This window comes from Mustela nigripes, chromosome 6, assembly GCF_022355385.1.
Source record: "Mustela nigripes isolate SB6536 chromosome 6, MUSNIG.SB6536, whole genome shotgun sequence".
NCBI lineage: Eukaryota > Metazoa > Chordata > Mammalia > Carnivora > Mustelidae > Mustela > Mustela nigripes.
The window spans coordinates 84,957,403-84,974,390 of NC_081562.1; the positions used below are offsets into that span (position 1 = coordinate 84,957,403).

The 16,988-nt window shown below is 42.7% G+C and overlaps 1 protein-coding gene across 1 annotated transcript; it reads right to left on the bottom strand.

The window, feature by feature from the left end:
• Positions 1 to 612: 612 nt before the first annotated feature.
• Positions 613 to 6,090, bottom strand: BCDIN3D (BCDIN3 domain containing RNA methyltransferase). Its single transcript, XM_059403059.1, is given in 3 exon segments — positions 613 to 1,344; positions 1,346 to 1,911; positions 5,802 to 6,090. Coding segments are annotated over 3 exon segments (876 nt in total). The 5' UTR covers positions 6,036 to 6,090; the 3' UTR covers positions 613 to 1,268.
• Positions 6,091 to 16,988: the final 10,898 nt, after the last annotated feature.

Here is a 16,988-nt window from a genome sequence, read left to right on the forward strand (position 1 = left end):
AACTGGTTTTCCTAAATGAAGGTTTTGGTTCTGTTCTGCTGTTTAGGGACTGCACTAGTTGTTGCTCTGTCATGTATAAAGCTCAAATTCTCTAGCAGGAACTTTTCTAACTTCTCCAGCAAGAGATCCAATGTCGAACTGGTGGTTCAGACTCTCTTATTCCCTACTCCTCCTTCTATAACTTCAGAAAATAAGAGGACCTTAAGGATTTTGAAGCTCATCAATCTAGTCTCCCTTCTTAGCTATATTTTGTTTTCTCATCTTCTCTCCACCAAACAAATCTTTCTCCATCTTCCACTTTCCCTTGGACTCAAGTCACAGGTGTCAAAAACCTGACAGACATCATTGACACCAATTCCACAGCATTTATGCTGAAGTCATCCAACTGTAGACTGCATTTTATGCCTGCTTCCCTGCACATATTCCCACCCCTATACTGGTATGCTTTGGCAGAGGATGCTAACGAAAAAAGTCCTGAATTAACTTACTCTCTGGCGTATTTTCCATTCTGAGCTTGGGTGAGGTTCTTTTTCTTAGCTGAAACCTTCCCTGGATGGGAGTGGTTAAAAGCAGAAGTTTCCTACCAATGCCAGAATCACAGGACATTCTCAATCATACTCAAGTCACTTTTATTATACATAATTATACAATCCCACTTCATTAATTTCTTTTGGACCAGCTGGATACTGGGTTCATAATTTAAATCTTTTAAACATTTTATAAATGCTAGTCAGTTCATTTTGGCCAGTATCTGTTACCTGCTGTGCTGAGCCAGAGCATGTTGGACACTTGACCTGCTCTGGAAAGATAAGATGTTTTTCTTACCAAGCCTCTCCTTTAGCCAGGCCAGTGACTCTTCTTTCCAGATTGTATTGTGAGGTTTTGCCTAAAGGCAGGGTGAATAAATTCAGAAATGCCTGAAGAAGCCAGATTGGATTCAAGTTGCCCATGGACCTGACACATTCTAAGGCTAGCCTGGTCTACGTCTCCAACCATTAAAAGCAGCCCCTTCCATATCCTAGAACCATGATCACTTTCTCTAGGCCATCTCAATCTGGACAGCCCAGCTCATTGCTCCACAGTAATCCTTCCAGGATGAACTCAAACAGTAGGAAATAGATACTGATTCTTTCAAATGCATGTCCTGCACATTTGCCAAAAGCTTCTGCCACCTTTTGAGGCTGCCTCACAATCATGAATTAAGTTAACTTAATTCTGAGTAAAACGCCCTTTCAATACCTCTTTCCTGGTCTTCCCACTGTCCCATCTCACTGTCTCCGGTAGCCTAATCTATTCCTTTCTTTCCCTTCCTCTGTCAGTAATTCAGGAATTGGATGAGTCTCTGGTTTCTTTTGCCCTGAAGAGCAGAAGGCTTCGGTCCCAGCTGGTGTTGCCAAAGCAGCAAACTAATTCCATGCCATGGTCCTGGGTTAAGATCTGCACAATCTCACTGGCCATATCACCTCGGATGGTAAGGGAACGGAAGTGGTCAAAATCATGAAGACCCAGCTTCCGGAGACGCCGTGCAGCTGCCCGGTAACACTTCCAGGGCTGTGGCTCCACAAGGAGGTAGCGGCAAAGGGAGGAAAGGTGGGCCAGGAACTCCCACAGGCCATGGTCCCCGTGGTTCAGATGAATCCACATGGTTACTGACATGCAGAAGCCAATGTCAAAAACTGAACGTCCAAATTGGCTTAAGAAAGAGCTCAAGAGAACTTTCCGGGTCCTTTGATTCATAAAGTCCAGGGTGATAAAGGTCAGGGCATCAGGAAAAGGGCATTCTTTTTCAGCTCGCTCCACCAGGACTGGATCTATGTCGCAGCAGAGTAGGTGGAGTTCTCTTGAGGCATCTGAGCAGGTCTCCCCATCACGTAGGGAAAGGAAGTGTTTGTATAGAGCCACACTCAGATCCTAGAGAAATCCAGAAGAGCTTTGTCATTGCAGCTCTCAACCAGTGAATAGAAGAAAAACCTCTATTTCTCATCATCCCATCAGACTGTTACATACTCTTGGCTTTATAGGATGTGAAGCTACTAGACTAAGGAGGTTGCCAAGAAAGTTTTCCACAGAGCAGATTCTCAGCACCCTCCAGGGGTCTCCGGCTATAATGTATCCTCTCTATACTTTCCTGACATTGATGGTACATTGGGTTGTATGGCTTAAAGTTACACCCAAATGAGTGAAAAAAGGAGCCAAGAGCAGTCTTTTCCAGCTTAAGTAATATGCTGGTAAACTCACTTTTTTCTCCTTTCTTTTTTGGTATCTCAGATCCCAGGGAAGAACATAGAGTTCCAAGGTAATAACCAGTGTTCCTTATCAGGAAGGTGAAGAACACAGCAAGCACCATATTACAAAAATCTGCTTTTCAGACTTGTGGTTGGGTAAGTCTGGATTCCAAAGATTCCTTATTTAGCCTTCACTCTACAGCCTCAATATTATTACCTGGCTTATGCTTCACCACCCGTTCTGGGATTTCCTTTGCTTCTGCACCCATTACTCCCCAAAGTCCCTGCTGATCTTCCTTCTAGCCAAGTCTAATGATTTGTGATTTTCACCAACTCAGCACCTTTCTGACTTGTAAACAAGTCACCATCTCCCTTCTCTAATGATGACTTCTATAACCATTATAACCAATTCAAATTTGTGTTGTTCTAATCCACTTTTTCAAGGCATTTTTATGTATCACCTCATTTGCTCTGTGCAACAATTCTGTAAAGAAAATATTCATGCCCTTTCTGCAGGTGAAGAAAGTGTGGCGGGAAAACTCCTAATGTCCAATAATAGCAGCATGGATAAATAAATGTGGTATATTAATTAGGGTGCTCTAAATAGCAGTTACAAATGAAGGAATTCAGCTCAGTGTATCAATATAGATGACTCTCACAAATATACAATGCTGAGTGAAAAAGCAAGACACAAAATAAAATACATGGCAACCTTCCATTTATATGAAGTTCAAAAATGGGCAAGATTAAACTACATTGCTTAGGGATACAAAAATAATGAGCTATAAAGAAAAGCAAGTGGGGCACTGGCGTGGCTCAGTGGGTTAAAGCCTCTGCCTTCGGTTCAGGTCATGATCCTGGGGTCCTGGGATTGAGCCCTGCATCAGACTCTCTGCTCAGCAGGGAGCCTGCTTCCTCCTCTCTCTCTCTGCCCGCCTCGCTGCCTACTTGTGACTTCTGTCTGTCAAATGAATAAATAAAATCTTAAAAAAAAAAAAAAGGAAAGAAAAGAAAAGTAAGTAAATAATAATAAATGCCAGACTAGTTTTTACCTCTGGATGGAGAGGGGGGTTTATGAACAGGGGTAGTGATATGAGGGATTCCTATGACAATGTTTTATTCTTGATCTGGACAACTGTCATAAAGGCGTCAACATTATAATGATTCATAAAGTATAAATTTATGTTTTCTGCTTGTGTGGCATAGTTCACAAAAAATTCTACATTTTAAAAATTATGATTCAGAGGCTAATGATTGTCCAATGTCACATAGTTAGTATATGGAATGATTTAGGCTACATTAGGTTCTTTCCTCTATACCAGGCTACTCACATTTTAATATGTGTATTAATAATTAATGACATGCATATCACCTATGGATCTTATTAAAGATGCTGATTTAGTAGACTGTGGGGGAGGGGAACTGAGGTTCTGTATTTCTAGTTGTTTTTTCTTTTTAAGATTTTATTTATTTATTTGACAGAGATCACAAGTAGGCAGAGAGGCAGGCAGAGAGAGAGGGGGAAGCAGGCTCCCTGCTGAGCAGAGAGCCCAATGTAGGACTTGATCCCAGGACCCCAAGATCATGACCTGAGCCGAAGGCAGAGGCTTAACCCACTGAGCCACCCAGGTGCCCCTGTATTTCTAGGTTTTTTTGGTCTCTTTGTTTGTTTGTTTTTTAAGTAGGCTCTATACCTAGCATACAGCCCAATGTGGGGCTTGAATTCACAACCCTGAGATCAAGACCTGACCTGAGACCAAGAGTCGGACTCTTAGCTGTCAGAGTCACCCAGGCACCCTGAGAGTCTGCATTTCTAGTAAGTGTCCAAGTCATACTGATGCTACAGATTAAGGACCACATTTTGAGTAGGAAGGTCCTATACTATGCTGCTTAATTTTCTCCCCATTTGTATGCTTCTATCTTTGTTTACTCCCTCTTCCTCTATGATCTTGGGTATGCCAATTTGACTAGTCATTTTGTCACATCAGTCCCTTCTCCACATCTCTTCACCCTCTCCATCCTCAATTCCCCAATCTCAGAACACCCAAGAAGCTTAAAAAAGAAAATACAGGGGTGCCTGGGTGGCTCAGTCAGTTAAGCATCTGCCTTAGGCTCAGATCATGATCCCAGGGTCCCGGGATGGAGCCTCACATCAGGCTCTCTGTCCATAGGGGAGCCTGCTTCTCCCTCTCCCTGTCGCTCCCCTAGCTTGTGCGCTCTCTCTCTCTCTGTCAAATAAATAAATAAACAAAATCTTAAAAAAAAAAAAAAAAAAAAAAAGACTCAAGGGCTCAATCACCCCAGATCCTCAATCAGTCCAGAGTGGGACCTGGGAGTTTTAGAAATGTGAATAAAGCACCCTATAAATTACGGTACATCCATACAATTTTGAAGCTGCTAAAAAAATGTAGTGACATAGGTGACCTCCAAATTATCAAGTGAAAAGCAAGGTGAAAAAGTGTGTTACTATGTATAAAGCTAAAAGAGGTGGGATATTTATACATACATAAATGCTTGTGTTAACATTGGATGCATACCCAAGAAATTATAAAGAGCGGGTGCCACTATGTAGGGGGAAAGAAGAATTTAGGGTCAGGAATAGAGGCTTACTTTTTATTACATGCCTGTGATTTGCAATCATAGGGTTAGAAAGTCTGTTCCTTTAGGATATGCTAGTAGTTACAGATAGGTGTCTGAGATACATTTTGATATTCTGGACGTGATTTCACTATAATCACTCTATGCCTAAGAATACTTTGTGGTAAGAAGACGTGGCAATGCCTTCCTCCGCCAGGAAGCTGTATTCTCCCTCTCATCCTCTCCACTGTACTCGGTCAACACACTGCTTTTTAAATAAATATCCACTTGGCTCCAGTGTCTATCCTACACTATATGGTACCCGAATCTAAATTCCAGACATGAGGGGCGCCTGGGTGGCTCAGTGGGTGGCTCAGTGGGTTAAAGCCTCTGCCTTCAACTCAGGTCATGATCTCAGGGTCTTGGGATCAAGCCCGGCATGGAGCTCTCTGCTCAGCGGGGAGCCTGCTTTCCCCGCCCCCGCCTGCCTCTCTGCCTACTTGTGATCTCTGTGTCAAATAAATACATAAAATCTTAAAAAAATAAAAATAAAAATAAATTCCAGACATGATTCTTTCACCTCGGCTCACCTCTCCCCAGAAACCAATCCCAACCCTGTGATCCCAAAGGTGGGTCTCAGGAAGCCCCCACTCTGAAGCCAGGTCGCCAGCCACGCTGGACAGAAGGCAAATGCCAGAAGCCCAAATACGGTGGCCCTACCCACATGAGGTTTGGCCGTGAGGGGGCGAACTCAAGAGAGGGACGCAGAATTTGGAACGGAGTTAAAAATTGTTCCTCCCCACGATTCCTAAGAGAAATAGTCGTGGGACCCTGGAGGTCCGGTAGCTGCAGCCAAGGGGTTGGCCCAGGCGACGCCTTTAAACTCATTCTGGAAAAGTCGTGGTGGGTGTAATGCCCCGCCCAAACCAAAGCCCCAGCGAAAGCGGAGGAAGCCAACCGCCCAGCTCCCCGACCTCCGACCCCGCCCCCGTCACTCACCCCAGAGTTACACCCCACGTCGAGCCCCAGGATCGGCCTCGTTTCGGAACTCTGAGGAAAGAGCCGGCGAAGCAGCTCCGGGGGCAGGAGGCGGAGCCGTTCTTCTGGAGGATGGAAGCGGGAATAATGAGGGAAGTTTCCAAACGGTGCTGCCCCGGGTTCCAGAATTCGCGGTTCCTCTTCTGTCGCGGCCTCTTCAACGCCCCCGGTGGTCTTTTCCATGGACGCCGCCATTAGTCGGTCTGGCCTCCGGGTCCCGGCGGAACCGGAAGTCGGGAACCGGCTAGCGAGCGGCAGGGACTCCAGCGCGCATGCGTTGAATGGCGGAGGCGGGTGGGTCTGAACCTGAGGCTGTCCGGAAAAGCGCTGCCAACCGGGTTTGCGTTGCCATGTTGAACTATCAGCACAGTCTCGGAGGTGGTTATTAATATTATCCCATTTTACGGTGAGGAAACTAAGGCAGAGAGGTTAAGCGACTTCCCAAGCTGACATAGTTTCACCTTGAGCTAACCAGAACAAGGAGTTTGTTGGGATGTTGGAAATCAATTTTGGCCCAGCTACCTTCCTTTACAAGTGCATTAGGGGAGAGAGACCCAGAGGGTAGATATTACTTACCCAGAGTCACGCAAGGAATCTGTGATACAGGAACTTGTACCCTGTTCATCTCATGGTTCCAGGAAAAGGTAGCTGGGAGCTGTGGGTCATTTGAAGTGTCAAAAGAGCAAGATGGCCCTGACTGCCAAGTAGGTCAGGTGGATAGGGGCGAGTATAAGTTGTAAGCTTCTTGAGAGGCAAGGACAATGCCTTAAGAGCCAGCACTTGAGAGTGCTTATCGGGTGCCAGACACCCGTCTAGGATCTCTACATATATTCTTTCAATAATCACATCAATTTTGTGAGGAAAAGACCGTAGTTACCCCCCCCCTTTTTATATAAATATGAGGACATTGGGGTACCACTAATTTGTAACCTGCTCAAGGTCATGCAGTTAGAAATGATGATACCAGGATTTGAGCCTAGGCAGTCTGGTTCCAGAGGATGTGCTTGCAACCATTATGTTATTCAGCCTTGAATCCCCTGTACGTACCATAATGCCTGGCCCAAAGATGCTCAATAAGTATCTGCTGAATGAAAACTCAGTATCAAGAAATGGGGGTGGGAAAACTGGATACTCGTATGCAAAATAGTGGATGAAGAATTTAGATGTAAGACCTGAAACTGTTTGATAGGTAGAAAAAAAAGGAAACACTGATCTTGGCAATGATTTTACAGCTGTGACACGAAAAGCAGAGACAACAATAGACAAGTGAGACTACATCAAACTAAGAAACTTACTCACAGCAATGAAATCCATTGATAGAGTAAAAAGGCAACTTACAGAATGGGAGAAAATGTTTGCAAACCATAGATTTGATAAGGAATTAATTTCCAAAGTGTATAACAAACTCTCATAACTCAATAGCAGAAGAACTAATAACATAACTTTAAAAATGGGCAAAGGATTTATTTTTTAAAATATTTTATTTATTTATTTGACAGAGAAACAGTGAGAAAGGGAACACAAGCAGGGGGAGTGGGAGAGAGAGAAACAAGCTTTCTGCTGAGCAGGAAGCTCCATGCAGGGCTCTATCCCAGGACTCTGGGATCATGACCTGAGCCAAAGGCAGCCACTTAACAACTGAGCCACCCCGGGGGCCCCTGGGCAAGGGATTTTTTTTTTTTTAAGGATTTTATTTCTTTATTTGACAGTTCACAAGTAGGCAGAGAGGCAGGCAGAGAAGGGGGTGGGGAAGAGAAGCAGGCTCCCTGCTGAGCAGAGAGCCCAATGTGGGTCTTGATTCCAGGACCCTGGGATCATGACCTGAGCTAAAGGCAGAGGCTTTAACTCACTGAGCTACCCAGGTGCCCATGGGCAAGGGATTTAAATAGACATTTCCCCAAAGGAAAGCATATAAATGACCAACAGGTATATGAAAAGACACTCAAATGTTACTAATTATCAAGGAAATGCAAATCAAAACCACAGTCAGACATCTCATCACATATGTTAGGATAGCTATTATGGAAGAACAAAAACAAGGCAAATGTTTTGGCAAACATGCAGAGAAAGTGGAACCCTTGTACACTGTTGGTGGGAATGTTAAATGGTGCAGCCTCTATGGAAATCCTTCTAAAAATTAAAAACAGAACTTACCATATGACCCAGCAATTCCATGTCTGGGTATTTATCCAAAAACATTTATATAAAGTTTTCCAAGAGGTAATAGCACTCCCATGTTCATTGCGACACTATTCACAAGAGTCAAGATGTGGAAACAACTTAAATGTCCACTGAATAGATCAATAGATAAAAGAAATGTAGCATTATATATAGTGGAATATTATTCATCCTAAGAAAGAAAGAAATCCTGCCATATGTGATAACATGGATGAAACTTGAGGACATTTCGCTAAGTGAAATAAGGTAGTCATGGAAGTCAAATACTGTATGATTGCCCTTATGTAAGTTATCTAAAATAGTCAAATTCACAGAAACAAGGACTATAATGGTAGCTGCTAGGGACGAGGGGAGAGGGATAGGGAGAATTGCTAATCAATGACTGCCAAGTTTCAGTTATCCAAGATGAATAAGGCCTGGAGATCTGTTGTACAATATTGTGCCTATAGATAGCAATATCGTGCTGTACACTTAAAAATCTGTTAAGAGGGTAGATCCCATATTAAATGTACTTACCACATGAAGTAAAATCTAGGATAACAAAAACAAACTCAATAAAAGCTACAAGTACATGTTTAAAGCCAGGTTTGTTTTGGGAAAATTAGAACGGAAGGAAGAAGGGAGCTAAACTGAAACGAAGTAGAATGGAGTTAGGCCAAACCTGGACTGAGCCAGAGGCAGGAAAAGAAAACAGAGCTGGTAAGGAGAGAAACTGAGGGTTTAGCCCAGGGAGCAGTTTCCAGTTAGAAATCAGGATGACCCAGAATATGCAACAGGTTCAGCCAGGGGTCAGCAGAGTTGTGTTGACCTCTCCCCACCTGGCCTGCCATCTTAAAGGGCCTCCTGCTACATGAAGCCAGTGGCTTGCTGAACTTCTAAGGGACAGAGGTATGACCCCTACAGATAGCGTATCAGAGGTTAAAATGGACCCTGTCTCTTGCCCTCCCAGGTTGTACTTCATACTTCCATCTCTGCCTGATCTATTTGGGGTCATAAATTAAAGACCAAAAGGCATAGTGGAATCGAGTAAACCACAGTACTCTGAACAGCTTCCAGAAAAGCGTGGGACAGCACCACTGGTATCATTTCTCTCCCCAGTGTTTTGACAGGTTTTGGTAAGCCAAACTTACCTCTTTTTGTCACTAGATGGTGCTAGCACAAACCCTTGACCACCCTTAATTTTCAAGGAGACAGAATCACCTTGCTTTTTTAAACACCCTTTTGTTGTTGTTGTTGTTGTTTAAACACAGTATATGTTATTGCCAGTGAAATGTTTGATTACATTAAGGACATGGGCATATTTCTGCGTGTTTAAAACACTGTTCACGGGGATGGACGTGCGGGAGTCTCTAGGCCTAGATAGGGAATGTCAGGCTCCTTTTAATCTAGGGATCCTTGAGAAGCAAAGATAGAGGTGGGTCTGGTAATGTTACTGGGGACCTAAAATACCTCAGAGATGAGCCCATAAAGAGACATTTTAATTTGATCCACTCTCGTGACTTTTTGAACCTGGGTTCATTTTTTAATTTTTGATTGGCCCAGGATGACCTGACAAGTCAGCTCCTGGGCTTGGGGCCTGAGTCACCAGGCCCAACACCTCAAGTAGCTGTAGCAGCACCTGAGAAAATGTTTTACACTGCAGCTGGTCAGGTTTTGTGGAGCCTGATGCTTATACAGTTGTGGAAGTGGGTGTGCTTGGTGGGTGGGTGGTGGGCTGGGTGGGGGCTGGAGATGAAGGAGGGCACTTGTGATGAGCCCTGTGTGTTGCATATAAGTGATGAGTCACTGAATTCTACTCCAGAAACCACTGTTGCATGGTATGTTATTAACTAGAATTTAAATAAAAACTTTTAAGATTACAAATATAGAGACATGTAGAAGTGAATATTTATTTACAGTGAGAAAATAAATCACAACAAAACACATTTTTAAAAGCTCTGGGATTTTAGCTCATAGATCAAAGAAACCTGATCAAGTTTTTCCCCAGTTTGCTAACAGACGAAATTTACATGACATTGTCAGTAACAAATTGTGAACCCCAAAGAGACTATTCCAAACGATCAAATAATAAAAGGCGAATTTGGGGGTGCCTGGATAGTGAAGCTGGTTAAGCATCCGACTCTTAGTTTCAGCTTGGGTCATGATCTCAGGGTTTTGGGATTGAGCCCTGCGTTGGGCTCCATGCTCAGTGCAGAGTCGGCTTTCATTTCTCTCTCCCTTTCCCTCTGCCCCTGCTCCCCAAATAAATAAATAAATAAATAAATGGCAAATTTAATCTGCCATGCTAAGAAAAGACTGAATTATCTTTTTGTCATCTCTAAAAATTGCCATATGAAGAAGCCACCAAAGAGTATGTAACCAAACATGTAAGAAAAAGGTAATATTCAAGTGCGACCTTCTTTTATTTATTTATTTAAAGATTTTATTTATTTATTTGACAGATCACAAATAGGCAGAGAGTCAGGCAGAGAGAGAGAGGAAGGGAAACAGGCTCCCTGAAGAGCAGAAAGCCCAATGTGGGGCTCAATCCCAGGACACTGGGATCATGACTGGAGCCGAAGGCAGAGGCTAACCCACTGAGCCACCCAGGAGCCCCATGACTTTCATTTAATTCATCAAATTATTATAGGATTTTTTGTGATAATTTGTCAGCTTTAAAAATTTTTCCCATGCAAAGACTAATCTTAGATATACTCTTCAAATTGACTACATTCACTACCCAATTTGCCTTTGAGAACCTCATTATGATTGGTGTATTTTGGGTTTTTTATTAACTGTTTTGATATTGGTAGTTTGTGTCATGAAAAAAATATAAAGATAGGAATTCTGAAAAATTGTATTTTGAACAGTTCCCATCAAAAGAGAAAAGAATGCATGGTACATTTATAATAATATACTGTGTTATTGAGTATATTACCACCAGGGCAAAACTTATTTTGACTAGATGTCAATATGGACAGAATCCTCTGTTCATATTTTTGCACAGCTGACAATTGGAAAAATTTTCTTCAGACTAGCTTCTGCTTTGTACATCTTCTAAACTTTATTTTCCTCCACTCCTGCACACCTCTGGTACCAGATGCTACATGTAGGACACGTTTAGGTCTTGATTTGAACTCTGGCTTTGTATCTTTAGGCTATAACATGAGGTAAGTCAGCACATGGGTGGATAAGAGACTTCTAGAGTTATTCCTTCAGCTGGTGAAAGTTCAGCTATACATGGAAGTAATTTTAGACTTCCATGGAGTGTATCTCCAACTAAGCTTCCCCTTAGCTGATTCCAAAAATGCCTGTAACCATTCCAGTGCCATTTAACACAAGGGCAAATGTGAAGGAAGGGACATCAAAGTGGGAAATCAAAGTTTTAACCACCTGCAGTTAACATATCTTATTTTTTCAAATTGTACAAAAACAAATGACCTCGCAGACACATTTTTTAGGGCCTTAGAAGTGTTCTATGTGTGAATGAGGTTGCTGAACCTTCAACTTCATTAGCCCTGTGGAAAATTCATCTCTGTCCTGCACAGAACATATACACAAGAATAGTTAAAATGCAGAGGTGTGTATATAAAGAATTGGAAATATCCAAGACAGGAATGATTGACATGTATAATGATTTCCATGGCTTCCTAAGGAACCTTGTGCAGCTGATGTCCTGGCCATGGTCTGGTCCATTTCTTTTTAATTAATATATAATGTGTTATTTGCCCCAGGGGTACAGGTCTGTGAATCACCAGGTTTACACACTTCACAGCACTCACCAAAGCACATAACCTCCCCAGTGTCCATAACCCAACCACCCTCTCCCTACTCCTCTCTCCCCAGCAACCCTCAGTTTGTTTTGTGAGATTAAGAGTCTCTATGGTTTGTCTCCCTCCCAATCCCATCTTGTTTGATTTTTTCCTTCCCTACACCCCAAACCCCTCATGTTGCCTCTCAAATTCCTCATATAAGGGAGATTATATGATAATTGTCTTTCTCTGATTGACTTATTTTGCTCAGCATAATACCCTCTAGTTCCATCCACGTCATTGCAAATGGCAAGGTTTTATTTATTTTGATGGCTGCATTATATATATATATATATATATATATATATATATATATATATATTGTGGCATATATAGGATGTGGCATATATATGCCACATCTTCTTTATCCATTCATCTGATGATGGACATCTAGGTTCTTTCCATGGTTTGGCTATTGTGGATATTGCTGCTATAAACATTTGGGTGCACATGCCCCTTTGGATCACTACATTTGTATCTTTAGGGTAAATACCCAGTAGTAGGATTGCTGGGTCGTAGGGAAGCTCCATTTTCAACTTTTTGAGGAACCTCCATGCTGTTTCCCAGAGTGGTTGCACCAGCTTGCATTCCCACCAACAGTGTAGGAGGGTTCCCCTTTCTCCACATCCTCGTCAGCATCTGTCATTTCCTGACTTGTTCATTTTAGCCATTCTGACTGGTGTGAGGTGGTATCTCATTGTGGTTTTGATTTGTATTTTGCTGGTGGTCTGGTCCATCTTAACCTCCCTTCTTTCCCTTTCAAATGCCCTAGAGCCTCTGCTCAGTCCCTGCTCTTCCACGTCACTCACTGCCTCCACCAGGGGATCAGAGGGCCTTAGAACTGAGGGTTAAGCAGAAGTTGGTGTATATTTTAAAATATTGAATCTATTTTCTCACAGAAACAACCTTCCAACAAGGGAGTCCTACCTGCACTTTTGGAACCCAACTCATCTGTAAACGGAGAACTTACTCCTTATTATAATTTAGAAATTCTATAATTAGTTTTTGCAAAGTTTGAAACTACTTGGAAACAATACACAAGACTCTATAAATGGAGTGTTATTGTTGAAACCCAACTAAGAGAGTCCCTATTTTGAACCCCTCATTATCTGATGAGGAAACTGAGATCCAGGAGTTAAAGGCAGTTTCTCCAAAGATGGAGCCAAATTAGTCAGGGCAGGCTAAATGTTGTAGCAAATAACCCCCAAATCTCAATGCCTTACCGTAATAAAGGTTGATTTCTTCCTCTTTGTCACAGTCCATTGTGGGTCAGTGGGGAAGAGGGGAAGGACTCTAAATATACTAAAAATATTACATCGTATAATTTAAATGGGTGAACTCTATGTTATGTAAATTGTATCTTAATAAATCTGTTTAAAAAAGAAAAAATATGAACAAACACCATACGACCCAAGCCATCACACTCCTGGGCATTTATACTAGAGAAATGAAAATTTATATCCACACAAAACCTTTACATGAATGTTCATAGAATTTATTTGTAATTTTAAAAAAAGATTTTATTTATTTATTTGAAAAAGAACAACAGAGAAAGAGAGAGAGAATGAGCAGGGGGAAGGGGCAGAGGGAGAGGGAGAAGCAGACTTCCTGACGAGCAGGGAACCCCATGCAGGGACTTGATCCTAGGACCCTGAGATTGTGACCTGAGCTGAAAGCAGATACCCAACGGACTACGCCACCAGGCGCCGCAGGGCTTTATTTGTAATAGCCAACAATTGGAAACAACCAAAATGTCCTTCAGTAGGTGAATGGTTAAGTGAACTGTGACACAGCCATAGTACGGACTCTTACTCAGGAGTAAAAAGCACACACTACCGACACATGCAGCAGCTCAAATGGGTGTTAAAGGCCTTAGGCTGTGTGAAAAAAAATCCCCCCCCCCAAGTTAAGAACTGGAATTCCATTATATAATGGAATTCCATTATATAACATTTGCAAAATGTAAAAAAATTATAGAAGAGAGAAAACTGATTAGTTAGGGATGGTAAGGGTGGATGTGACCATAAAGGGTTAGCTCAGGGAAGATGTTTGTGATGATGGAATGGTTCTGTGTCTTGACTACAGTGGTAGTTACATGAATCTACATGTATGATGACATGTCACAGAACTGTGTACACACATACCAATGTTAATGTCCCAGTTTGGGTAGTACGTTCTCAGCACAGAAGATGGAATCATTGAGGGAAACTGGTGAAGGCTGTATGGGACCTCACTGCCCATATAATTATTTCAACATAAAACTTTTTTTTTTTAGGATGTTATTTATTTATTTAGGAGACAGAGAAATTCTGAAGGAAAATTCTTTCCAGCCTTTCATTTGACACACAGCCAAATGATGAATGGCGAACACAAAATGAAGACGCTTCTAGACACTCAAGAAACCAACACTATTATTTCCCATTAACTCTTTCTCAGGAAGTTGTTGGGGAAGGTTTTCTACCAAAACGAGTAGAAACCCAAGAAAGGGAAGTTCATGGAATCTAGAGTGCAGGTTTCCAACAGAGGAGTGTGGTGAAGGAGGTTCCTGGGGATGGAGATGAGGGGAGATGCCCGCAGACCCCCTGCATGACAACCAGGGCAGGCTAGAGAAGTCCGAAGATTTGGAAAGACTATATAGTGTCAACAAGATGAAACTGATAGAACACCCAATATATTTGAACATATTGGGATGATATTTACCCACTTAAGGTGGCAAAGAAAAAAAAAACAAGGACGTAGGAAAGTAAATGTACAAACAACTAACAACGATATCTGATTCATCTCCAGAAAAGCAAAATGTGCAAGAAAGGAAAAATAATCACCATATACTACATAGTCCCTGGTCAACAGGGTTTATAGTCTTAATATGTAAATATTTGATAATTCGTAATTATCAAATTAAATATATCAATAATTCATAATTATTGATATAACCAAATCAGAAGCGCCCAGGGAGTAGGTGGAAAAGGAAGAATGTGTGTGTGTGCATGTGTGTGTGTGTGTTTTCATGCCTGGACTTCCACCTCTCTCTCCCAGTTTGTTTTGAATACTTTCTGTTTTCCCCTCTGAATGCCCTTTTATTTTCTTCTTTAAACTAATGTATTTCCCATGCTTTCAATAATGGACACATATAGGGGCGCCTGGGTGGCTCAGTTGGTTAAGCAGCTGCCTTCAGCTCAGGTCATGATCCCAGCGTCCTGGGATCGAGTCCCACATCGGGCTCCTTGCTCAGCAGGGAGCCTGCTTCTCCCTCTGCCTGCCATTCTGTCTGCCTGTGCTCGCTCCCCCCCCCCCCGATAAATAAATTAAAAAATCTTAAAAAAAAATGGACACATATTAGTTTTTATAGTCAGGGAAAAAAAAACACAGCTTATTACAAAGAAAAGGTCAGGAATGATGTCTCTAAGCATCCTCAGCTCCTTTTCTTAATTCACGATGGACTTTAGCATCTATATGTTTTTCTTAATGTTATTTGGATGTACGTACATTTTCAACATGTATCCCTGCTTGGGTATAATGAGTTTCATAAGGTCACCGTGCTGTGCAAAGCATTCCTTCATAGAATCATTGAATCCTACCTTTTCATTTACCATCTTTCAGATTCAAGGGGTTCCCAAGAGTCAAGGGTTTTGTGAGGGGTGTTTAGGGCAACGTGGCTGAGGCAAGGTCTGTGAAGGGAACAGAGCAGGAGGCCTGGTCTGCTTTGACATTGGTGGAGGAGAGGAGCTGGTGAAGAAACCAGGAAGAGAAGATGAGGAACCACCTACTCTCCCTACTGAGGACAGGAAGGGAAGACCGATCTGAGGGCCAGCTTGCTGGTGCCTATAGAACGAAGTCCAAAGTCCTTACATAGGGCTTCTGAAACATGGATATGCAAATAAGTCACCCTAACCTTTTGTTAAAATGCAGATTATGATTTAGAAGGTCTGCGGTCTGCATTCCTTCCTTCCCTCCTCTCTCTCTTTCTTCCTTTCCTCCCTCCCTCCCTCTCTCACTCTCTTTCTTTCTTTCTTCCTGCCTTTCTCTCTCTCTTCCTATTGTTGGGTCCCCCAGTAATGGGTCCATGATCAAAGGAGCAAGACTGATACAAAGCGAAGGTCAAGCAAAGCTTTATTTCGTGCCAAGCATCAAGAATCAAACCGACTGTCAAACCGACTGGTCGGGCCGCCCCTTACAGAGGACGACCCCTCCCTGCCTCACAGACTAACTTTTATAGAGCAAAGGCCATGTGGTTGGGCCTGGCCACACACAGGTGGCCAATGAGATTGTAGCACACAGAGAAAGCTGCACAGTTATGCTAGGGCCCACACGGGTGGCCAATTGAATTACAATTTACCCTAGTAGATATTTGAACTAGCCTATCACCTTGGTCAGAATTGGCGCCCAAAAGGTGGGGCCCACACTCCTTGGTAGCTAGGGAGACGGTATGCGTGCCGCACTGATTGGATGTCTCCACCTGACCCGACTCATCCCTGCATTCGGGCTATTACCTCTATCTGACCTGACCCACCCTTGTATTTGGACTTTGTTACATGGGACTGGTTTCCCGGACCTGTTTTTTAAGTAAGTCCCCTTGGTGGGGGGGCAGAGTCAACTTAAGTTTTACTGCATGAACAACAAAATGGCTGTTCAACCGAGGTGGGGCCGCTCTGGCTAAGTAGGCCCTTACATTATCTTTCTTTCTTTCTTTCTTCCTGTCTTTCTTTATTTCTTCCTATTTCTTTCTTTCTTTCTTTTCTTTTCTGTTTTTTTCTTTTAGAGAGAGAGAGAGAGAGCATGTGCTCTCCTGAGTGTGAAGTGGGGGAGGGACAGAGGGAATCTCAGACAGGCTCTTCCCTCAGCAAGGAGTCTGATCTGGGGCTCCAACTCATTACCCCGAGGTCACCACCCGAGTTAAAATCAAGAGTCAGGATGCCTGGGTAGCTCAGTCAGTTATGTGTCTGCCTTTGGCTCAGGTTATGATCTCAGGGTCCTGGGATTGAGCCTGGGATTGGCTCCCTGCTCAGCAGAAAGTCTGCTTCTCTCTCCCCCTGCTCATGTATGTGTGCTCTCTCTCTGTCTCCCTCTCAAATAAATAATATCTTTTAAAAAAATAAAATAAAATCAAGAGTCAGATGCAAGACGCCTGGGATAGCTCATTGGTTAAGTGTCTGCTTTCAGCTGGGGTCATGATCTCAGG